At 32.4% G+C, this 23,500-nt stretch overlaps 4 protein-coding genes across 8 annotated transcripts; 1 reads left to right on the forward strand and 3 right to left on the reverse strand.

Moving 5' to 3' along the window:
* Nucleotides 1-1,749: 1,749 nt before the first annotated feature.
* On the reverse strand, nucleotides 1,750-4,238 carry LOC123220305. The gene is made up of 2 exons (XM_044642430.1): nucleotides 3,860-4,238; nucleotides 1,750-2,508 (listed from the first exon to the last, which is right to left on the reverse strand). Exons 1-2 carry the CDS (start codon nucleotides 4,184-4,186, stop codon nucleotides 1,969-1,971), a joined length of 867 nt encoding a protein of 288 aa, XP_044498365.1. The 5' UTR covers nucleotides 4,187-4,238; the 3' UTR covers nucleotides 1,750-1,968.
* A 2,854-nt stretch (nucleotides 4,239-7,092) lies between these two features.
* Nucleotides 7,093-8,400, reverse strand: LOC123221513 (protein CANDIDATE G-PROTEIN COUPLED RECEPTOR 7-like). Its single transcript, XM_044644349.1, has one exon. It carries the CDS (start codon nucleotides 8,398-8,400, stop codon nucleotides 7,093-7,095), a length of 1,308 nt encoding a protein of 435 aa, XP_044500284.1.
* A 2,680-nt stretch (nucleotides 8,401-11,080) lies between these two features.
* LOC123221934 lies at nucleotides 11,081-14,936 on the reverse strand. Of its 5 annotated transcripts, none has more exons than XM_044644921.1 (12): nucleotides 14,471-14,936; nucleotides 14,329-14,388; nucleotides 14,134-14,181; nucleotides 13,541-13,673; nucleotides 13,377-13,453; nucleotides 12,985-13,083; nucleotides 12,830-12,900; nucleotides 12,650-12,740; nucleotides 12,419-12,555; nucleotides 11,941-12,170; nucleotides 11,693-11,832; nucleotides 11,081-11,327 (listed from the first exon to the last, which is right to left on the reverse strand). In XM_044644921.1, exons 1-9 carry the CDS (start codon nucleotides 14,750-14,752, stop codon nucleotides 12,445-12,447), a joined length of 972 nt encoding a protein of 323 aa, XP_044500856.1. In that variant the 5' UTR covers nucleotides 14,753-14,936; the 3' UTR covers nucleotides 11,081-11,327; nucleotides 11,693-11,832; nucleotides 11,941-12,170; nucleotides 12,419-12,444. The 5 variants fall into 5 exon arrangements, with proteins under 5 accessions (XP_044500856.1, XP_044500855.1, XP_044500857.1 ...); XM_044644920.1 differs by having other exon boundaries at nucleotides 12,246-12,555; nucleotides 14,471-14,935; XM_044644922.1 differs by lacking the exon at nucleotides 11,941-12,170.
* Nucleotides 14,937-15,438: 502 nt separating this feature from the next.
* On the forward strand, nucleotides 15,439-20,503 carry LOC123221313 (bifunctional TH2 protein, mitochondrial-like). The gene is made up of 7 exons (XM_044644124.1): nucleotides 15,439-15,934; nucleotides 16,624-16,732; nucleotides 17,203-17,493; nucleotides 17,623-18,037; nucleotides 18,161-18,427; nucleotides 19,614-20,257; nucleotides 20,351-20,503. The coding sequence occupies exons 1-6, from the start codon at nucleotides 15,576-15,578 to the stop codon at nucleotides 20,024-20,026; spliced, it is 1,854 nt and encodes a 617-aa protein (XP_044500059.1). The 5' UTR covers nucleotides 15,439-15,575; the 3' UTR covers nucleotides 20,027-20,257; nucleotides 20,351-20,503.
* Nucleotides 20,504-23,500: the final 2,997 nt, after the last annotated feature.

Here is a 23,500-nt window from a genome sequence, read left to right on the forward strand (position 1 = left end):
AAACGTATTAAAAACCTCGAAAAGAAGGTCACTCAAGAACATGAAAAGGCTTATAAATTCACTGAAGCTCAGAAATTCAAAGCTGCAATGGAATGCTCAAGGAGAATCAGGGATTTAGAAGGTAGAATTGAAAAGCTGGTCAAACAGAAAAGCTCTAAAATTTTAAAGCCGCGGCAGCCATTTTAGAGAGTCACAATGTGTTGTTGAGTACTGAGTTTATCAGTTGATTCAGGATATTCGTATGTTTTTGTTTTTCTTGCTTGATAAGTAATTTTATCATGTACTAAATATTTTTAATATATGAACTTAATTTTTTCTTGTGGATTCTATAACTATATAATTTAAGAATTAGAATCATATAAATCATGTTGGAAAAGGTTCCAAGTGTTATAATTTCAATTGGGTTCGAGACTAAGTCTGAACATAAGTTGGTTTTATCTCAACTTTAATTCATAATAATCAGTTTGGACTCATTCAAATTAATTAGAAATGTCGTTAACTTTAACTTAAATTTAATTCGAATTGAACTAAAGACCAAATTAAGTTAAACAAACTAAATTCGGATCTAATCTTAATCGTAATAAAAAAAATGTTCTTAATATTATTTTATATTTATATGAACTGAATTTTTTTTCTTTAAGATTGTGAAATATATAGTTTCAATGGATGTGAGCACAATAAAACAAATAGGAAAGTTAGCATTTCTTTTCATGAGTTTGAAGTTTTTTTTAAAATTAAGTTTGAAGTTGACATAAGAAATAAAAATGGTATTTTTCACCACATTTTAGTTTAAAAGAAAAATCTCGAAATAGTTGAAGTGGGAGATTTTATTTTGGTCCTCCGATAATGGTAAATGATTTTTTAGTATACTCAGTTTCAACCACAAGCATTTTGGTCCTTTTTGCCTTAAAAAAAATAATGAAAAATGTGATACATAAACTATACTAAAATAATTCCAGCTCTTTCCCTTCAAATTATTGAACAAACACATTAAGCTCAAATATATGAAGTTTCTTTTTTAAGGTATCCTTTGAGATCTTTATTAATACTAGATTGCTATCATAAAAAAATAAAATAAGATAAAATAAATCTCTACATTATAATTTAGTGAGTTAAATTATAAATAATTATCTGATAAGATAATATGATGTTGCTGATTCAAAGAGAAGACTAGGGTTTTAATTTTATGATATGAACATTTCCAGGAAATAATATTATTAGATTTTATATAAAATAAAAATGGTTCCTTGGTTAAATAATTAAAAATCAAATTGAGTAATTATATTCCTATGTGTGAATAATTAAAAGACAAATCGATCAAGTTGAATCGTCGACACGATCTTAAATTACGATTAGATAGATCGTGTATAGGGTTTATATAATAAAACCGTGACAATAAGGAGCTAACATCGGTTAAAATTTTTCATAAATTACAAGATTTTGATCGTATATTTTTAAACCATTATAAGGGGATTTGTAAAAAGTTATTTTTAATTTTTTTTTAAAATATCTAGATAATAAAATTGTTATTTTATCTCCATAATGTTAATTTTATGTATTTATTTATTTTTATAAAATTTGATTTTAAATGAAAAAGTGTTATTTATATTAATATATTAAAACAATAACATAAGGTTTTGCGGTTTTCCATACTGCTTACTCACCGGTCACAGGTCAAATTATGAGGGAATATCTAAATGGAGAGGCAGGAGCCATTATAAATAACTCCTATTTTCCAACACCAAATAATTGGTTTTTCACATTGCTCTTTGTTATAATAAACCTTGGCTTATGTGCAAATCCAACAATAGAAAATGTACATTTATTTTATATAAGAGAAATACAACAAGTAATAAATACAAGATTTAATATATCTACCTCCCTATAACCATAAACTGTTCAAATCTCTCCTACAACTTTCAAGCAAAAGGGAACAGAGTGATATCCAAGACTAAGAGTCATAAACAATCAAAATAGCAATTTTGTCCATGAACCCAAGAATGGGAAAACAGCAATCAGCAGCCTCAACAACAATGGCTTGTCTCTCATTCTCCCTAACCTGCTCAGTTTATCTTTCTTCTGTTGGTTTGGTATTTCGTTTTCAATTTGGCTTGATGGGATTTTAGAAGCTTTCTGGTTTCCAACTTCCTTGTCTAGCTCATCCCAACCACCAAATCTTGGGCCAGTTTTGCCACCTTTCTCATGTGAACAACCCTCTGTTGCCACCCATGACTGATAATTTCCCTTGCCTTTGCGACTTTCATTTTCTTGTTTAACATGGCTTGTTTTACTATTTGTTGTAGTTCTTGTGAAAGGTTTTCTTCTGCTCTTGGTCCTGGGTCTAGATTTTTGTCTATTGCTTGGACTCCCCCAGACTCTATCAACTGCAAGAGAGACCAGTGACTGTCCTAGCGGAACCGCTAATGCCATTAAGAAGGCATTGGGGCCTGTCCCCAGTAACAATGATATGGCAATAGCTGGAAACATCCAACCAAAAGCTCTAAATATCTGCAGATGGAAGAAAAATATCAAGAAATCTGTAAGGTAACAACATTATGTTTACTTAATATATAGTAAAAAGAATTCATGATTAACCAACTACATGAGCCACAAACTTTACTGGTTGGGAGAAGTAAAAATGAACAAATATTGGTAAATGCAAACAAGTTTCATCAAGGGTCAAAAGAACACAAACCAAAACGATAAGGCAAAAAACTTGTGCATATTTGTCTAGTAAATTTGGTTGTGGTGGCAACTTCCAGTAAAGCTTTATCTTTATTTAAGCCCTTTAAGTTATATATGACTAACCTACCTGACTATTCTTATAAGCTTTCATCAAGAAGAAAAAAACTTGTGTTAAACAAACATGATTTGACTCGAATGATGATTTCTGTAATATGATTGGAAAGTAAGACTAAAACGTATCACAAATGCCAGAGTCCACAGTCTTGCCTCCCTAGGATAACTCTAATATTAGTGCAGTTTAAAAATCATTTTGTCAAAGCAAATAATTTTGACATGGGAGAATACTCTTGAAATTGCAGAATTTACCCTGCCGCCTAATTTTATTGAATTCCACGCAAGTTCTTGTGACTTGCTAATAGTAGAATAGCTCTTTGAATCCAAACCAACTACTGTTGCCCACTTTTTTCTGTCTGATAAGTTACTAAACTTTTCAAAGTTCTTGAAGTTGTCCCAGCAGCAAATAAAGAAAGGGGGAAAAGAAGGGAAAATAATGATGTAGAAAATGGGCATAAAAATTTTAGTTGCCTCCCCTGACCAGATCAAGCTACAGCATAATAATCAAACAAATCCAGTTAAACCGATATGTTCTGTCACAAAAAGTTTTGCAAGTGCCCTGTTAAGTAATTTGATGCTTTTTTCTTGGCTCATTGTTATCAAGTATGCATCAAACTCTGTGTGTGTGTGTAGCGATTCAAGTTGAGAGTTAAGTGATAAGATTAACATAAATTACTACCCATCTTTTCCTCAGGTACTCTTCTGTTATATAAAAATCTCAAATGACCTGTCCCATAAAATCCAGAAAGTGGAGCTCAAAGCTTGGCAAAGACAACAGATTTTGGAATGAATTTCAGCTCATCTGGATCTCACCTAGCATAGTGAAATGCTAAATTGTTTATATTTGATCTCAATTTCAGACAGAGCAATATAACATCTATAACATTTTCTGAAAAAGATAAGTTATAATATTCCAACATGCTTAAAAAATAATTCAAAAAATTCAAAATTTTCCGCAGGTACATTGTCAATATTATCCCCTTTCTCTGCTATCTAATTCAAGCGACAAAATAACGGAATTTTACATCAGTAGTTACTGTATAAAAAGTATAGTGATTACCTTAAAAATCCAAAACTCGTCTTCTTCATCAACTTCCCATGGATTATCAAAATCAAAGTCACCTTCATTTTCGGACCACCAGACCCTCTGCTTCGCGGAGAAGTCACGAACATCGTCATCACCATCGGAGTAAAACCCATCATCATCGTGATTGAATCTGGAGCGTCCAGAGGGTGTGAACCCAGCATTGGTTTCCCATTTAGAGCGGTGTTTCAGAGGGCAACAGCTGGAAAATTTCGTGTCGGTAACTTTACTGGGTTTTAGCGAAAAAGAAGTGAAGAGAGTGTGCGGTTGAAGTTGCGGAAGAAAGTGAGCTTGAGCTCCCATAGCTTATAGCGCTAGCTTTTAAAAGGATAACATAATAATATCTCGTGGAAAGTACACCATACTTCATTTTCGCGAAACTCTCGTAATACTAAAATAATATTCATTTATACATTAATAAATTATTATTTATATATAAAATTATACATATAATTTTATTATAATATAAAATAATAAATTATTATTATTATATAATTGAATGAGTTATTTTATATACTCAAATTACATACATGTAGGATTGCTGTTTAACAATAATTAAACTTGTTTCCTATTTGGTTTAATTTTAATTGAGCTTCTAAAAAATCAAAACAAAAAATTCCCTTCTCATTTGAATCAAATTAGGAATATATATTTATTATAACCCCTAGAGGATAGAGGATCTTGATCCAATCAAATTTGAATTTACTTTTCTTTTCAAAAAAAGATTTTATATATACCAATAACGAGGGAGAAAAAAAAGGGAGATGAAAAGATCAAAGAAGAAAAAAACAAGATTGATTTTTAAACAATCTTTGTTAATTAGACATCAATATCAATAACAATATCATGAACGTAAGTATTCTGTTTATAACATTGAACTTCATTAAAAACCTCGTGTTTTATCACTTTATATTTGCTTTCTTTCATTTACATTAAAATTCATTGTAGAAAACATAATTGAGCCTTTTCATATTCTAGTTATTGCTAATGTAACTTATCTTTTATAGAACTCAAAATTACGTACATTAATTAGTGATGAAAAACTGCATTAACAGTTTAGCGCTAGAAGTAAGGCATGACCATATACCAGCTTCTCAACTTCAACAAATCTTAACAATGGCTCGCAACAGATGTTACAAAACCCCTCTATTCTATCGAACATATCAATTCCACTTCAAGGTTGGCATGACATAGCTTAAACAAGTTTCAACTTCTAAGCCTAAACCAATGATAGACAATCTCCCCAACATTGCTTAACAAGTACATCATGTATCCCATCACTATGCACCTCACCAAAAAGGCTCACCCTAATAGGGAAACTATCACAGTAACATATGTACCATACATAAAGACTTCACTCTCAACGACAATGAGAGTGATGAACCAATAGCCAACAAATCTCAAATCCTCCACAACACCTCTCCTAACTTGAACTTGTTGGCTCCTAATAGAGACATCCCCCCTTGCCCGACAAGGAACAAATAAAAATATATTGGAACATCTGACACCATGACAAGCTTTCTTAGGATGATACCATAGGCCAATACCTGCAATCCCTAAAACTTACAAACTTAATAAAGTTTTGACCTTGGATGACGACCAGATAAGTAGCTAGGATTGCCCAACCCCAAGGCCATTAGTGTATAACCACTTGAATGCCCTTCATGCTTCCCAGGAGAAGGTGGTCGAATGTGCCCAATACATATCACTCCTCAAGTCATGGGATAGGCTTCTCGCCTCACTAGTCATGCTCATTAATTGGTCTTTAAGACCAACTTTTTGTTTAGTTACAGTAGGCAAGGTAACCCAAGTCAACCGACTTGAGGTACAAAATGACATTTAATGGATAATGCTTATAGATATCAAAAGCAAACTTTTCGTATACATGATAACATTCGTTTAGTGTCCAAGGACATTAGTGCCGAAACTAACTTAATTCAGAGTTTGAAACAAGTTATTAGATTTACAAACTAGCCTGTAGCTCACAATTGAGGAAATTTGTATGCAATAGTCTATAGCTCGCAAAAATTCTACTTGAGACGCAAATGTCTCGACAAATGATTAACCAAACAACTTTTGCCCTACATTTTGCGAACAAAAAGACTTTTTAGATTGAGGAAATGATTTCATTCCTAATAGAAGGAGAATCAATTCAAAATTTTGAATTCAAGATTTTGAAAGATATTCTCATAACACTTACCTAACAAGAAGATATTAACAATTTTCCTAATTGGGATAATGCTGATAGTTATTATAATTCTTTTTTATTTAAATTAAATTAGAAATATATTTATTATAACTCCTAGATCAAGGATACAAGATCCCTGATCAAGTCAAATTTAAACGTATATTTCCCTCCAAAGAATCATATATATACAAGCAGAGGGGTTAAAGAAAAGAAGAAAGAAAAAATAAAGATTGATTTTTAAACAATCTATATTATTCTCTTATAATACATCACTGTCAACAACAATTAATACAATGGATGGATACATTTTGATCATTTATTGTAATAGACATACCCAAGTTTTTTCATATTTGAATAGTTGTTATTGTAACCTATATTGCACAAAGTTTATAATTGCATACATCAATCAACAACGAAAAATTGCATCACCATTTGTTTTATTTTTTAACTATTAGAAAATAATAAAATACTTTTTATTAAAATTTTATAATTTGGATATAAAGATGATATATTATTATGTGATTGAATATTATTTTATTTTTTAATTTAAAATTATTCAATCATATTATAACATACTATTTATATATTTTATGTACCGAAAATATATATAAATAATTTTATTTTTATAGAGCTTTTTTCTCCTGCACAGGTTTTCTTGATGGATTTAAATAACAAATAATTAATTTTAAATGTGTGTAAAATATTAATCTATTTTCTGACCTCAATCTACGCAGTTAAGATTTGTAAAATTCCAAAATAGCTCCGAGAAACAATTTAAATAACTGAATTTAAGTAATAAATAGATAATCTAAAATTAATCTTCAAACATAACTATCATTGCTATACGGTAAAAGGAGGTAAATTATAATAATAATAATAATAATCAAATTAGAAGATTGGAAGAATCAATTTAAAGTGTTCTAAGATTCTTGTTTTCTTTGACCTTTTACAATCATTCAACAAAATCAGACTCTTCAGAAATCACAACACATTCTACGAAATCAAAGCCTTGCAATACTAATCAAAGTTCAAAAGAATCATCGTCTTCCAAAATTTGTCTGGCTTCACTCTCTTCTTCATCATCAATCAGTAAATATGGATTCTTCTCAACCGGCCTAAAATTATAGAAAATGAACATATAAAACGCCAGGCTCGCTCCCTCGTCCGCCGCATAAATAAGCCATTCGTATCTGTAATACAAAACAGCCCCTATTGCCGGACCGACAATTCTTGTGAAATATAAATATCCCACCACAACAATGTAGAATTGCTTGAAAAGGGTTAATTTTTCCAGGTTTCTGGCTGCTTTTCCATCCGTTTTCGATGCCTCTTTCAGGCTTCTTATCGACCAAATTATCGGAAAAAACACAGAACAACAACAAATGATATCAATCAACAAGAACATATGATTCCAGGCCATCCAATCTCTTGTTGCAGGTCCTGTTTCATTAATCACAACATAGGCTATATTTTCCAGGACCTGTAAAGGAATTACGGTCATCAAAACATTTTTTTCTCGCTCCTGGAGGTAGGGTTTCAGGAATGACCAGCCAGTGCCTATCAGGATTATCACAGTGAACAACATTATGCCTTTGAAGAATCCGAAAATGTAAAATGCCACATCCCAACCATGGGGAGTTCCAGTTTTGCTCACATACATTTTGTCCTCAGAGGCACAGATCATTTTCAAAGCCTTTACAAGAAGCAATGCAGCCATTATGATATGGATCTTATCAACTGATTGTCTTTCATTGATGCAAATGCAAACCCACAAACCGAGAAAACATGTATAAATGAGGAAGAAAATGAGATAAAGTTTTGGCAAATGTGTTTGGCCTGCAGGAAGGTAATCTATTGCACCATCTTTCATGTTATGCATTTCAGTTTTAACATCCATTGAGACCTCAAATTCAGGCTGGCAGTTTCCAAAAAGCAAATTGTATTCATCAGGATCATCGATAGCTACAGAACCGGAATAGGTTGAATTGGGTGTAAATCTTTCTATTCTGTAGACCAATTTCACATACCTGCTTGATAAAACGCAAAAGTCACCAGTGTGCTCAGACTCATTCACAATCTTGGGAAATGCAATGTCCCTGGCAAGGAAAAATCCCAGGGAAGAAGGCTTGAGTTGCGCATTTGGTTGATTTGTTTTCCATGAAATATCCCTGATGGTAATGGCTGCCTTGCCACCTTCTGCAAATCCAAATCGCTCGAATAAGATCATGGACCGCGAATCATGGGTAATGTGGGTGTTCTTGATTTCAGAAAAGGAGCCTGGAAAGCTAGAGATGATGACAATGATGAATAATGCATATAAATGTTCCATGTTGTGAAGGAGATTGAATTCCTTTGGAAGAAGAGAGAAAATCAAGCAAAGATTAATGAAATAATGTTAGCGGAGAAAAGTGATTGAAGATTGGGAAACATGGAGATGGATGTGAGCTTCTCCATGGACTGGTGGCTAGATTTGAGCGAAAAATAGTTATGGTATAAATAAAAGAGAAATGACTGGTGTGGCAAAGATTCGGGAGAGTGAAGGAACACACTGAAGACATGTGTTGAGTTTACACTAATACTAGTAATGAAAATTTTGTTTGTTGGCAGGAAGTAATGTAAATAATCCTGTCATAGGTTTCAATTTGTATAATTTATTTTTTATTTAGTCTTCAAACAAATCTCCATATGTCTAGTTAATGTAATTAATTTTTCATATTAAAACGCCTTCTAATTTTCTTTTGAGAATGGGGAACAGGTGTACTCTATCCACAAAAATTGGAAACCTCAGCCACAGTGCGTTATAGGTCCATTAGTATATTACGGGCTCAAAGCGTCGATGAGATATAAAACAAAGCATTAATACATCTCTGCTTTAGAATTTCACCATCAAAATATTAGTCCAAGTTAGAGATGTCAGTGGGTTAGGTCAAGTTGAGGTCTGTCAATCGGCTAGACTCAACAAAAACAGAAGCCCAGGGATATGACTTATAATCCTTAACTGAAACCTAGAGATAGGAAATAAAATATATAATTTTAACGCGATTTAATTTAGTAGTCAGAATATTTATATCCATGGTGTAGTTATTGATAGTTTTGTATTAAAATTGTTATGATACTTTTGTAGCTTGTTTCTATGTTTTTCCTTTTCTTGTGTTTTCATCTCTTGTACTTACATGACCATTGGAGAGAAAATTACATTCAGTCTAGTGAGATTAGGATTTTGAATCCTAGTGAGATTATAATTGATATATTCTTATTTCAATTTGAAAAAAAAAAAATTGAGGATATCATGAATATTTTAATTAGGAAGGTGAGAATATTTCCCTATTTGCCATGAGAATGTTTGTAGAAGATTTTGGATGTATTCCTATTTGGGTGGGAGCGTACTTGTTATTTCAACTAATCTATAACGTCTTTCACCTAATAGCGTGATTCATTATTAAAATATTATCTATTTTATAGATATAATTTGTCATGATTTTGCTTTTAGATTTTGTAACTCAAAACACGTCTTAATAGTTTAAGGAATTTATAAAATATTTAACTAGTTACATTTTAGCATTTTTAAGCGATGTAAGATATATACATACCCAACATCTCTTGTGCTTTGATGATATAAGATTTACCTAAAGCTATTACAATTTTAGTTATCAATGATGATATGAAATTTGCCTAAATGTATCACAATTTTTGTTATCAATACCGTATAATACGATATGATACAAATAAAAATTATGTGTATATTTTTATATGTATCTTTGTATATATAAAAGATTGGTACAATACAGTGTGCGTATCATACAATATGGTACATATAAGTTTTTATCAATAAAATTAATGATATAGATCGATATTCTTTTTTGAACTAAATTGAGTAAGTCATACTTAAAATCGGGTCACCCAATTAGATATGAATAAACCCAGTTCAAAAATTTTTTAATGTTTTTAACTTTTTCTAACTTATCGTAATGGATCTATCTATCTGCCTCATTTTCTCTCACTTTGATTAACTTTTCTAAATCCTTCAATTGGAGAAACATAGTAATTTTTATTCTTGGGGTGTCGTTGGTTTGGGTCTTGTTTCATTAAGCCTGTTGACTCAAATGGATAGAATCATAGCAACAAAGGTAAGCATCAAGTTTTGTTTCTGTTGCGTTATTTTATAAGCATGTCAACTCAAGTGGATAGAATATGAAAAGGAATAAAGTTTTGATTTTGTTTCATTCATCGTTATTTAATTAATATTCTTTTAATATCTTCAAGTGATAGAAGATGCACATATATACCAACACCTCTCGCATGTTTTGCAGATGTAAGATTTTTGTAAGGTTGTCATAGTGACTTCGAGAGTTCATCCAAGAGTTTGACATTTCCCTGGTCTGATATGTTTTTCCTGCAATGGTTTCACAACCGTAAATGGTATTTATTTCTCTCTAAGCTTTTCCTATTGTGTAGCATGTTCTAAATGCTCATATTGTGTGTTGGCAAGCTCCAGGTTGCATTCTCCCGTTGCACAAAGAGAGGGGCCGATGTGAAGGTAGGCCATGAATTAGAAGGGAAAGTTTTTGTTCGTAAAGGAGAGCTCAGACTACTCATACTGGGGTCACTGTAGATTATACCCCATATAGGCTGATTAGATGGGTTCTAGATGGATGTGTGAACACACCACGGAACTCTTCTTTCTCAATGATTTGTTGGAGAGTTCCCAAGTTTGAGTTTAGAGAGTAGCTCCAAACTGAAGGAAGATGTTACAAGCGCGTGGTGTGTTCACATGTCATTGATTTGTTAGAGAGTTCCCGAGCAACACGTGAAGGAACTTTTCTTTCTCCTTGATCGCTGGTTCTGTGGGCATGTAATCTGTAAAATGCTGCAAGCCAATACCATCTAAGGTATTTCCAAAAATGCCACAGTTCTGTTTTTAACAATGCACCTGTTATAGACATTCTTCTGGGTGTAGAACCAGCAGAGTTTTATAAGCATAATATCTTATTCCGAGATCACAATAACAGTGGGAAAAAAAGAGCTTTCAAAACTTTGATTATATTGGTATTGTATTAACATGTATTCTCACTGAATGTTTTTGCATTCGACGTGTGAAATTCTAATCCTCATAAAAGGAGTATCAAATGGGATGAAACTGAAAGCCAAATTAATAGTTTTTTAATGGAATACATCTCAAGACTTTGTGGCCTATATCAGCATCTTCTAAAACCAGCTTTCCAAACCTTTTTGCCACACTGCTTTCCCAGATTCAACCTGACAATATTGAAATAATAGAGTAATGATTACTAAACATAGTACTTTTGGCAAAATATCACTGACTTTATAACTTTTGATGCTCGAGTTTAAAGAATGATAGCAACCAGTGTTATAGTGAACTTCAATAAACATTTTGAAGTTTGAAGCAAGCAAAAGGCTGATAAACAGTGGTGTCTTAACAGTATATTGTTCTTACAATCAGGTAAAAAGCAGAAGGCAGTACACCAACCTTTCTCATAACTGAATGAAGACATTCTGTGACTTATTACAGTCAAGTGTTTTCGCATATAGTATGTAAATATATGAGCGTGTGTGTATAAAATGAAGCCAGTAAACACAGGAAGCCAGTTACAGTAATTCACCTTGCAAAGATCCAAAGAAGTATGAGAAAAGGCCATGGAGCATTTTCTAATCTGGGACAGTGTTGCCAAGTGCTCATCACATATGATGCTCAGATCAGCAATAATGATGTCCTGCAGCCATTGGTGTTCTAAGTTTGTGACTGCAAAACAATATAAGGTGCGAGCAAGTCATATGAAGCAGGCATCCTTAAAAGTCTAAGGGAAGCTCAAGCTGAAAGAAGAATCTGGAAAGCTGGCCTTAGAAGAACCTGACATGGTCTTGAAATGTACTTGTATCAAGATGCTAATTATTTCTGCCCTTGGATTTATTGATACTCTATTTATAGGAATTAAAATGCAAAAAAAAGAAAAAAAAAAGAAGTCAAAACTCTAATGATCAGAACATAAACTGATGCAATATCAATATGACCAAAGTTTTGAAGGCTCAGCTGTCTGCCTTCCCCATGATATGTTCTCAAGGTATAAAGATGACACCCACCTGCAAAAAGTGTAACTTAACTCATATTCTTGGCATGTAACAACCAAGGTTTATTGCCATATAGAAATGTCTTACAACTGAAACAAGGTGACTAAACATGTTTCCATGAGAAAGGAGACAGAATACAAATTAAAGAATTCTTCAGCTGCCAGACCATAACATTTATTCCAAATCCACTCAGCATTGTTAGTGAAATTATAGAATTAACTTCTGTACATGGAAGAGTATCTCAGATTTACAGCACAAACCCAGGCAAGATAACGCCGACAAATTGTCACTTTTCCTTTGATGCAAGCTGTCTCGCATATAAGAAAAGCCCAACAGTAGTGAAAGCAGACAAGACAGTGGATGAATAGCAAAGTGCAAGTAGAGCTCCCCTTAGAGACTGCATCCAAAAGTTTTTGAGATGGTGAATTATAATGCCTCATAGATTAAAATGAGACAGGCCATGCATACAATAGAAAATCGTTTTGAAGAACCTTTGCCAGCAACAAAGCATTGTCATTTGCATACTGCAATGAACTCTCAGGAATGCTCTGGATGCCTTGCCCTAGCTTCCAGGAAAGAATCCTACATTGCAGATTCTCATTATAGTTTTATGCTTTTCTCATTATAAATGAATTCAGAAAGAGAATTAAAAGCTGAAGTTTGATATTTACCCAAAAACAAATCCAATTGCTGCACCAATGTTGGCTTTTTCTGGTGTTACTTCAACCTGAAGTTCTCCAAACTACAGTAGGAAATGACAATAAGTATTGGTATTGCATGCATCTGCTTGAGGTAAAAACCTGAGAAGTTCGGAGTTTTCACCAACCTTGAACATCCTAGTTTCCTTCTTTGGTTGTTCTTCAGCTGTTGTTGACATTGAACTCACAGAAAGAAGCTTTCCAGTTGCAATCATTGTCTTTGCAATCTGTAAAAGGATCAATTTGGTTTTTTCTATTCAAATAATAAAATATACTTTCTCAGGCTAACGTAGTTCTTTTAGACCATAACAAAATTAGACGAGAAAACTCTAAGAGTGGCATGCCAATCCCCAATTAAAAGTTGACAATGAACAGATGTACATCATTTCTTTACTTTTTTAGTCTTCACGCGCAATTTTGCTCCACAAACTTGTAAGAGAAAATTATGTATAAAATGATAAAATATAAATAATAAGAATAATGAAGAGCAACCACAGAAACTGCAGGTTATGCGTGATACCTTTTGTAGTTCACCTTGACCATACTGTCCCATAGATTGGAACCTCCTTCCAGCTGATATCAAGCGCTTGCCAAATGCTAAACCAGCAAATAGATGGAAACAAGCTTCAGAAAAACACTTCAGAATTTATCTAAAGCATCAACTGCAGATGCTCTTGCTCTTGCCTGATTTCGAATTGTCAGTCAAAGAGCTCTCTAGTTCAGGGAGTTTCTTTGCCAAAGCACAAGAAGTTGAAGTATCGGCAAGCTCCCAAGCCCGAGAGAGATTTAACAGTGTTTCTCCCAGCTCTTGACCACACTGTAATAGAAAATTCAATGAAATAATTTGGCATTAATAGTATACTCCAATCATGATATAAAGCCTATAGATAAAAGGCCTTAAGTTTGATTTGAATGTCAAGCAACTGATGACTAACATAACTATCATTATTTGCACAAATGAATGAAAAATGACGCAAAGACTATATGTGAATTAAATGGGATCCAATTATTTTAATAGCACAAATATACTAAGTTATTTTAACATTGAAACATACCAAGTGGCCAAAATTCGGAAGTATGTCAGTTGGTATACAATCTTTAATTTGATAAATTTATCCAGTAGAATAAACAACCAGAGTTAATTATATAAATGCATTCTAGATCATTAATAAATAATGCTTCGAAATCAGAATAGAGCATCTTTTTACCAGTAATTCCACTTTGCTACAAAATCCCTATTCAATAATCAAGAAAAATAGAAAGAAATAAAAGCCCACCTCATTGATAACTGGTCCGTTTGAAAGATCAAAAGCAGCATCGTTTAGCTACAAAAGAACAGGAAATAAGAAACACCAAAACTTTGTCAATTCATAGCTTATAAACTATAAATCAAAATCAAAATACGGCAACCCAACTTTGTATGTGATACAACATTAACCGGCGGTCCTGAAACACAAAAGAAATAGACTTACATCTAAACGAAGATCATTTGGTAGCTGTGCAAAATAATCAGACTTAAGATCAAAACAATCCTGCACCTCCACCAACAAGAAAAACGTTAAATATATCTATTCCAAGAATGAGAACAAGTAAGAAAGGTAAACTGATGCTTACAGCGAGATTTTGAAGGAGAGAGTGAAGGGAGGGTGGGAGTGAGTCGGGAGAGTCAGATTCGGTTTCAGTGAAAGCAAAGGAGACGGTAAGATGCTTTGAGTTTGAGAGAAAGGGTTTTCTGGAGAATTTGAGAGAAGAAATTGAGTTGGGAGTTTGGTAGAAGAGAAAGGCTGGAGACTCAGAAGGAGAAAATGAAAACGAAGAGAAGAATTGAAGGGGAAGAACAGAAGAACAAGAAGACGAAGCCGCCATTGGTAAGTGAAGTGAGAGAGCCAGAACCATAACTGGAAATTGAAGTCACAGATCTTTTCAGTGTACTTAGACCCCCGCCACGCAAATTTATAAGGATAAGATACGACACAAGGGAATTTAGACCCAAATTTAGCTTTGATTTTCTGATAAAAAGGGATAAGTGGACGAAAACGAAAATATCTGTATAATCGATCACCGAAAAAACATATGTTTCTATTCTTTCCTTGCTTTATCTTTGTCCTTTGTTTCCGTTTCCATTTTTTGTCATTTAAATTAATATATTTATTTAAAATATTAATATTTTTTTAATTTTAAATTATTTATATTTTTATTATACATATTCAAATAATTAATATATAATATTTATAAGATTTTATAATTTAATTTTTATCATTCAAAGTGATAAAAAGAATTAAAGAAAAAATCGTCAATCTCAGAGAAGAAAATTAAAGTGGATTTGAGTTTAAGGTTTTAAGGAGAAAATGGTAATTTTTTAAAATCTAGGTTTTAAGAAAAATTATTATTTTTAAAAATTAAATGGAAAATAAAAAAATTTTAATTTTTTAAATATTTTTAATAAATAATAATTTTAGCTTAATTTAATAGATATTAACCTTGGGTGGGAATAAATAGAAAAGAGTAGAAAAGAGTCTATAAAAATATGGATAATGTAGTTTATTCCGGTGAAAACAAGCCCAAAAACAAATAGAAAAGAGTCTCAAACTGAAAACGCCAATCCAATCCATTATCCTCAACACGACAAAGCAACAAAGACAAAGGCACAAGAAAAAAAAAAATTCCGATTCACATTTTCATCTCTCTCTCTCTCTTTCTCTTTCTCTTGCTCTATTCGATGCGTGCGCTCTTTACGAACCCAATCAAAACCCCATTACTGTCCGATCTTTTCTGTTGCTCTAACTCCCTCTCACTCCGCCTTTCTAACTCAGTACTCTTGTCTTTCCGTCGTGTCCATTCACCGCCCTATTTCACAACTCAAAGATCGCCACTCTCGATGGCGGCAATTCCTCCGAAATCGCCGAGCGCTGAAGAGGAGGGACTGGCCAGAAAGTTCTGGATTAAGTTTAAGAGAGAATCTGTCTTTGCCATGTACACTTCCTTTGCACTCTCTTTAGCTTCTGGGAATCTGAAGATTGATACCTTCAGGAATTACATCGCCCAAGATGTTCACTTTCTCAAAGCTTTTTCTCAAGCGTAAGTGGGTTTTAGGACTTCTTTTGGTTTGCGTCTCGTATTGGTCTGTTTGGTTTCTGGGAAAATGTTGGAAGATGTCAAGAAATGGACAAGACTGTGAGAATCTGAGATTCAAATTGTGTTTCTTTCAGTGCTTGCAAGGTTTAGGAAGAGGGATAATGTTGTGTTTATTGAATTTTTTTTATTTAGGGACGTGCAGCATTCGGGAATATGTGGCAAAATTTAAAAAAAAAAAATCTGAGAACGTAAGATCGAAACTCTAGGGAAAGAAAAGAGAGATTTGCACTTGTTTTAATATCGGAGATTGTTTTCTGAGAAATTAAGAAAAAAATATTTTGAAAATTAGAATCTTCAGGTATTGTTTTGATACATGAGAGTTTAATTATTTTCGCAGCTTAGTATGACCTTTTGATGTAACTAAACGAAGAGTTGCATCGAACATATGATTGAAGGCTTTTTATTCTCACTTTTCTTCTGGCGAGCTTTTGCGGTAACTAAACGAAGTGTTAGACTTTTATTGATGGGAAAAAAATCATTGCGTTATGGTTCTGTTTTAAACTTAAATCAACATCTGATTTAATTGTTAAGAATATTTATATATATTTCTGTCACTTGGATTTATATAGAATTAAAGGGCTAGGTGCCTATTGGTGGCTGTTACACTTTTTTTTGTCTGTTTGCATATTTAGGTATGAATTGGCAGAGGAGTGTACAGATGATGATGATGCAAAGCTGTCAATCTCTGAGTTGAGGAAGAGTGTTTTGGAGGAGTTAAAATTGCACGATTCATTTGTAAAGGTAATAGACATCCGGTTGGCTTTGATAGTCAAACTATTGCAATGATCACAACATTCATTGTTCTATAAAAAGTGATGCCATTTTCATGTTGATTTAGATTCTTAACTCGTAATCAAAGCATTGGATGTTGATTTTAGTGGATGGCTGATTGTTTTGTTTTCCAGCCGCTACCAAGATGGAATCTTTTGGTTGTTTTTCTTTTTGATATTGACAGTTTGCTTCAAAAGAAATTAACTATTCTGATTTAAGTGGCACTTTGTCTGACTCAATGGTTACCTTTTTTGGTTATTACAAAGGAAATTCTCTGGATTTTCTCTAAGAAGATAGAGCTTTTCCTTCGGATGCCATGTAAATCACAATGTAGCTTCATTTACTCATTGTTTTGTATTGATTAATATGGAAATAAAACTTCTCTCTTTACATGTAACAGAGTATAGTATTTTCGTTGTCTGAATGTTTGAGTATTGCAGGAGTGGGGTCTGGACCTTGTCACAGAGGCTTCTATTAACTCTGCAACTGTAAAGTATACGGAATTCTTGTTGGCAACAGCATCTGGGAAAGTTGAGGGTGTCAAAGGTCCTGGAAAACTTGCAACTCCGTTTGAACGAACTAAAGTTGCAGCTTATACATTGGGTGCTATGTCACCTTGCATGAGGTTGTATGCTTTCCTTGGTAAGGAGTTCCAGGAACTTCTAGATCTTAATGAAGGTGATCACCCTTACAAGAAGTGGATTGACAATTATTCTTCTGAAAGTTTTCAGGTAATTCTTTATTTGAATGGTAAAGTCATTTTTTATTTAATGGTGAATCTGGTAATAGTTTGCTTAGTCCTGGAGGAAAATGAGATGGCACTATTACTTCATTTCAACTATTGTATTCTTTGACCTCAGGCATCAGCTCTGCAGATTGAGGAGTTGCTCGATAAACTTAGTGTCTCTTTGACAGGCGAAGAACTAGACATCATAGAGAAGCTATATTACCAAGCCATGAAACTTGAAATTGAGTTCTTCAATGCTCAACCACTTGCTCAGCCCACTGTAGTTCCTCTCATTAAGGAGCATAATCCTGCCAGAGATCATATTATTATATTTTCTGATTTTGATTTGACTTGCACTGTTGTTGATTCTTCTGCCATTTTGGCAGAGATCGCAATAGTGACAACCCCAAAATCTGACCAAAATCAACCTGAAAGTCAACTTGGTCGGATGTCATCAGCTGAGTTGAGGAATACATGGGGTGATCTCTCCAGAGATTACACAGAAGAGTATGAACAATGCATTGAAAGCATTGTTCCTTCTGAGAAAGGTATTTTGCATGACAATTTAACATCCATCTCTTGTTTCTAATCATGCCAAATTTTTTAAGGAACATTTTGGATGAAATTTTTGGTTTTAGTGTATTAGGGTTTGACTTTCTGGAATTTGGCAGCGGAGAAACTCAACTATGAAGCCTTACATAAAGCCCTTGAGCAACTCTCAGATTTTGAGAAGAGGGCAAATTCTAGAGTGATTGAGTCTGGAGTACTGAAGGGTCTCAATCTTGAAGACATTAAACGAGCTGGTGAACGCCTGATTCTCCAAGATGGTTGTACTACTTTCTTTCAGAAAATTGTAAAGAATGAAAATTTGAATGCAAATGTCCACGTACTTTCATATTGTTGGTGTGCTGATCTCATCAGAGCATCTTTTTCAGTAGGTATGCCTCGCCATATTGAAGTGTGGAATGCAGAATTCATTACTTATACATTTACACCATGATTTGCTATGTTAAGATTATAAAAGTTCAACTTTCTTTGCTTTTTGGACTTTGCTCAATTGTCAGTTATTGTGATGCTAGTGTGTAGATACTTGACCTTCTGCAGCTGAAAATAGTTTTAAAGACATAGTAGAGAAAACCCAATCTACTGATTTTACTGCTCTACTCTCCCATCTGGAAAAAAAAAAAGGGTTCAACTTTCTGGCTGGTCTTGGTTTGTCTGTCTTTCCATAATTCCATTATATTAACTTATTCTGCAACAAATTCTTTATGTCTGCTTTTTGTCTCTAATTTAATTATATTGTTATTATTATTATTACTATTTCGCTTTATGCATAAAATTTGGACTGTAATTGGTTTGTTCCACTTGCTTCTTCATAACTCATTTCCTTTATACCCAGATATATTGAACAATATATGAATCAGACTCTGCTTCTAGTATCAATTCTGTATTTGGCATGCATAATGCTTTGAAATGATCAGTATTTGTGGTTTTATTCTGTAAAAAAGTTTTGTGCTGAGAAGGGGGAGTTGGTTAATATATGCCTGTTTAAGTTAAATACACATACAGTCATGCATATGGACATGCACGTGCATTCCAACACATGAAAACTATTTTTTTTTTTCCTTCGCTAAGAATTTTCTACCTTAATTAATATCATCTGAAGGAGCTTTATAAGGTTTTATACTGGGCTGCCATTCTTTCATGGGCTTCAATCATAATTTCCATTATGTCCATGTACCATCTTCTTTCTATTTGCTTTTTTGGTCAAAGGATCAATAGAATTTCATTATTTTCTTGTAAAACTTGGTAGATGACACCATTGCCGATCGGAGATGCTTTTCAACTACTTCTGTAGCTGGTTGAATGTGTATCCCATGCCATTTGGATCTGCCTGTAATTTTTCATCAGTTATTAGATTTAATTAGGTGTTCTGTAGCTTTCTTTTATCTGATTTTTTAAGCATCTGCTTTATAACTCTGCAATCTCACTTTTTTTTTTTTCCACAAAATTCTCAATCAACATTCTGTATTTGGCACATGTGAACGTTTCTGCTTTTTCCTTCTGAGGTTTGTTAGAACACTTAATACATTTTTATATTAGAAATTTTCTTTTATCAAGCAGGTGGTCTAAATGTTCTGAATATACATGCAAATGAGTTCATTTTTGAAGATTCTCTTTCCACTGGTGAAATATTAAAGAAAGTGGAGTCTCCCACAGACAAGGTTCAAGCTTTTAACGATATTGTACAGAACTATGACAGTGACAGAACAAAATTGACTGTTTATATTGGAGATTCAGTGGGTGACTTACTATGTCTGCTTAAGGCAGATATAGGCATTGTGATTGGATCCAGCTCAAGCTTAAGGAGAGTGGGTAGTCAATTCGGTGTCTCTTTTGTACCATTGTACCCTGCCTTGGTTGAGAAACAGAAGCAATACATTGAAGGAAGCTCTTGCAACTGGAACGGGCTATCTGGCATTCTTTATACAGTCTCAAGCTGGGCTGAAGTACATGCCTTTATTCTGGGGTGGTAGAGACAATTTTTTTTTCCTTTTTGCTCTCACACCACTCTTCTTCATTTTAGTTAGGAGAATGAAGAAACCATTTATATGTGATATAATGGAACATAAAAACACACATTGCTGGCTGATTTTATTAGGGGCCACATCTGCTATTATTCCCTTTTCCTTTTTTTTTTATACCACAGGGTCATTCATTCTAAAGTGTAATGTGGGATCTATTGTGTGAAGAATGCTGTAAACTAGGTATTTATCTTCTACCATTTGTCCTTATTTTTGTCAAACATATCATTCTTTTTTGATTCATCATTGCACTGACTCAAGTATATTGCTCCCCAGGAATCTGGAGATTTGAAGCTGCAGTGAGTTGTAAGGAGAGGGACTTATATCAAGTTGTCCATATTAAGTGACATATATATGAGTGATGTATTTCTACTTTTATAGATATAACTGCAGCTCCCTTTTATAGATAAACTAATTCTTCCTTGCTCAGTGATTGAACAGTTTATAAGCTCTTTACAGTTCTCCTTTTAATAATTCTGTGAGATTGATTTAGTTTCAACTAACTCATATGAATATCAATAAAACTATGTTTACACACTTTTGGATATATAGATAATAACATATTATTTATATATCCAATTGTGTATTCAAAAGTGTGTCCTAGTAGGATTGCTCATAATATATTTCGATTTTAGGTATGCGAATTTGGATTCTTTTCATTTTTACTACCCATTTGAGATTTGTATTAAAATCCTTTCCTTGAGATAAAATAACCCTTTTTTATTAACAAGAAAGAATTTAGGTGGCTTTATGATCTTGTCTAATCCTTAATGTGGGAGGGTCAAAAAGTTGTGTCAAAAATAGGTGTAACATCAAATCTCAAATCTAAGTGTGCATCCATTTTGAATATCAGAAATCCATTTTTGACTAACCACTTTCTGCTTTCATGGAGTTTATTTAGAGCTAGAGGAGAAACATCACCCACACGCCCAAGGTTTTGATTAATATCCCAATTCAAAATTATCAGGAAAATTCCTTGTAGTTTCATAAAAATGAATGATGGTTTGGTGTACAGTAACACTCATAATCAAAAGATCACCTGTAAAGCTTTCCCTCTATGTGAAGTTATTTCTTCAATAATTCTTGCTTTGAAACTTTGCCAAGCTTAAAAAGCTCTTGGGAAAAAAGCACTTTCGAGCTTTTGGCTGATAACAACAAATATATATAAATGTAAATAAATTAATGTTAGGTGTGTGGGGAAAACTTGTTTGGTGGCAGCCATGATCTGGTAGGGACAAATGTCTTACTAATAGAAAAGAGTAATGCTTAATTTCCCAATTAAATCTAGGAGTATATTAGTATTATTACATCCATAATTTTAATTAGGATTGGATTCGAATTCAAGTTCGAACTCAAGTTTTAGGAGTATTCGGTTCATAAAATTTGTAAATTTGAAAATTTTGATATAAATCGATTAAAATGATATTATTTTGATCAATACGTATTAAAATGTTATTGTTTAGTATCAAATTAAATTTAAAATTCTATTCAAATTTGATTCAAACCTAACCCTAATTTTGATTAGTGTTAATTTCTTAAAATAAATATCACTACCACTAAGCACTTTCTAAAGGGTTTTACCTTTTGGTCTCTTGATAATAATTAAATAAACATATTAATCATATTGTTTGATCCTCTGTAACTGCTGATAGACAAATCTTCAATTGGGCGCCATTTGGTCGATCTATTTTATAATATTTATTTGAAGAAGCACTAACAATTATTAGAAATAAATTTTAAGTGATTTTGCCAAAGAAGCACAAGAATGTTTTCCTGAAAAGCATCTAATAAAAAATTATTTCTCCATGATTCAAACCTCATATTGATTTTTTTTTTATATAAGCTTTCCGAAAGTCTACTATAAGGTAGCCTCCACAAAATAATATTTTAAGATTAAATTCTTAATTTATATAATTATAGAACTAATCATTACATCCGAGATTTAATTTTTTCGTTGTGATTAACTTTACCTTAAAAGAGTAGTCTAATTCGGATTGATCTTTTTATTTTTTTAAAAAATAAATAATAAATTCATTCCATATCATTGGCCAAAATACAGAAATGAAATAATAATGTAATAATCTTTGTGATTAGAAAGTTACTGATGGAGGGCTTTGATTTGATGATGAACATTAATTAATTAAGCCATTAATAAAAAAAAAATGTGGTAGCTAGCAAGGATTAAAACTTAGTCGGATTAGCACTGGGAATCATTCCTAAATTATAAAAATTAAAGTTAATATATGCCCTTAATTACTAAAATCTGATCAATCTTAACTATCCAATCAAAGTCTCATTGACTTCTAAACTAGATTTTAACTTACTATGATGATCCACTAGACTTTCCCCACAATGCATTTTTTCCTGTAATTCCAGTATTGCATTCTCAAAAGGGCTGAGTAAGTCAGTGAGTGATTGAGCGATTGTTGATCTGTCTGACTAGTCTCTGCCAATGTTTTTCTTTACTTTTGAGGCCAAAGAAGCTTCTTCCCTTTGCAGGATTTTATTAGATCCATGTATTTTTTTAGAGTTAATGGATCGAAAAGAACAACCATTTTTCGTTTAAACTATGTCAAAATAACAATTTTGTATTTTTAAAGTTTAAAATGATTTTTTTTCATCTCTCATCCATCAAATATTGTTAACAAAATTAGTTAAATTTTATAATAGACATATAGAAAATACAAAAATATTTTTCATAACTTTTGATATATACAAGGGTAAATAATATTTTACCTTATAACTTTATTAAATATATTTTTTATTTATGTTTTATAAAAAAATAATTTTTAAAACCTGAAATAATCCCTAGTTGATTGAAATGTCTATATTTATAGTATTCTCACTAATTATAATGTAGTACAAGAATAATACAATGGGTATTTTTTTCCCTTTTCCTATTCTTTTTCCCTTTCTTTTTTATATACAATTTTTTTCAATAAAACTATATGTATTTACTTTGAGTATATATTTATGTATACTATCATATAATTGAGTATTATTTTATCCTTAATTTAAAATCACTCAATCGCATGATAATAGACATAAGTATATAACTATTTATATATCATTACTTTTATATAAATGCTTGAGTATTGCTTTAATGGTTATGAAAATAAACCACTTTATGTCATATTAATTTAAATAAATTGTAGTTTAGATTAAATAACCTGCTGGGATGATAATGATGCATGTTGAACATGGAAATGAAAATAGGAAAAGGGATTTGGTGTTTCAAAACATTAAAATGGCGTTTTCGAGTTCGTCTTTATAAGTCGAAAAATGATTTTTCCTTATTCAAAACCCTAGTGAATTCTCTATTAGAAAAACAGATGTGTGGGTAAAAAAATCAATAAAACTATGTATATATATATTTTTTTAATATATAATTTAGATATATAAAAGATGATGATTTTGATTTAAAGA

Source organism: Mangifera indica, chromosome 7, assembly GCF_011075055.1.
Source record: "Mangifera indica cultivar Alphonso chromosome 7, CATAS_Mindica_2.1, whole genome shotgun sequence".
Taxonomy (NCBI): domain Eukaryota; kingdom Viridiplantae; phylum Streptophyta; class Magnoliopsida; order Sapindales; family Anacardiaceae; genus Mangifera; species Mangifera indica.

Excerpts from the sequence above, each read along its gene's own strand:
- LOC123221313 (XM_044644124.1), top strand. The coding sequence starts at position 15,576 with ATGCGTGCGCTCTTTACGAACCCAATCAAAACCCCATTACTGTCCGAT. Across the intron at positions 15,935-16,623 it reads CTCAAAGCTTTTTCTCAAGC|GTATGAATTGGCAGAGGAGT; the intron begins GTAAGTGGGTTT and ends TTGCATATTTAG. Across the intron at positions 18,428-19,613 it reads CAGAGCATCTTTTTCAGTAG|GTGGTCTAAATGTTCTGAAT; the intron begins GTATGCCTCGCC and ends TTTATCAAGCAG.
- LOC123221513 (XM_044644349.1), bottom strand. The coding sequence starts at position 8,400 with ATGGAACATTTATATGCATTATTCATCATTGTCATCATCTCTAGCTTT.
- LOC123221934 (XM_044644922.1), bottom strand. The coding sequence starts at position 14,752 with ATGGTTCTGGCTCTCTCACTTCACTTACCAATGGCGGCTTCGTCTTCT. Across the intron at positions 13,674-14,133 it reads ACGGACCAGTTATCAATGAG|TGTGGTCAAGAGCTGGGAGA; the intron begins GTGGGCTTTTAT and ends TTTCTATTACAG. Across the intron at positions 13,454-13,540 it reads GACTGACAATTCGAAATCAG|CATTTGGCAAGCGCTTGATA; the intron begins GCAAGAGCAAGA and ends TTGCTGGTTTAG.
- LOC123220305 (XM_044642430.1), bottom strand. The coding sequence starts at position 4,186 with ATGGGAGCTCAAGCTCACTTTCTTCCGCAACTTCAACCGCACACTCTC. Across the intron at positions 2,509-3,859 it reads ACGAGTTTTGGATTTTTAAG|ATATTTAGAGCTTTTGGTTG; the intron begins GTAATCACTATA and ends TTCCATCTGCAG.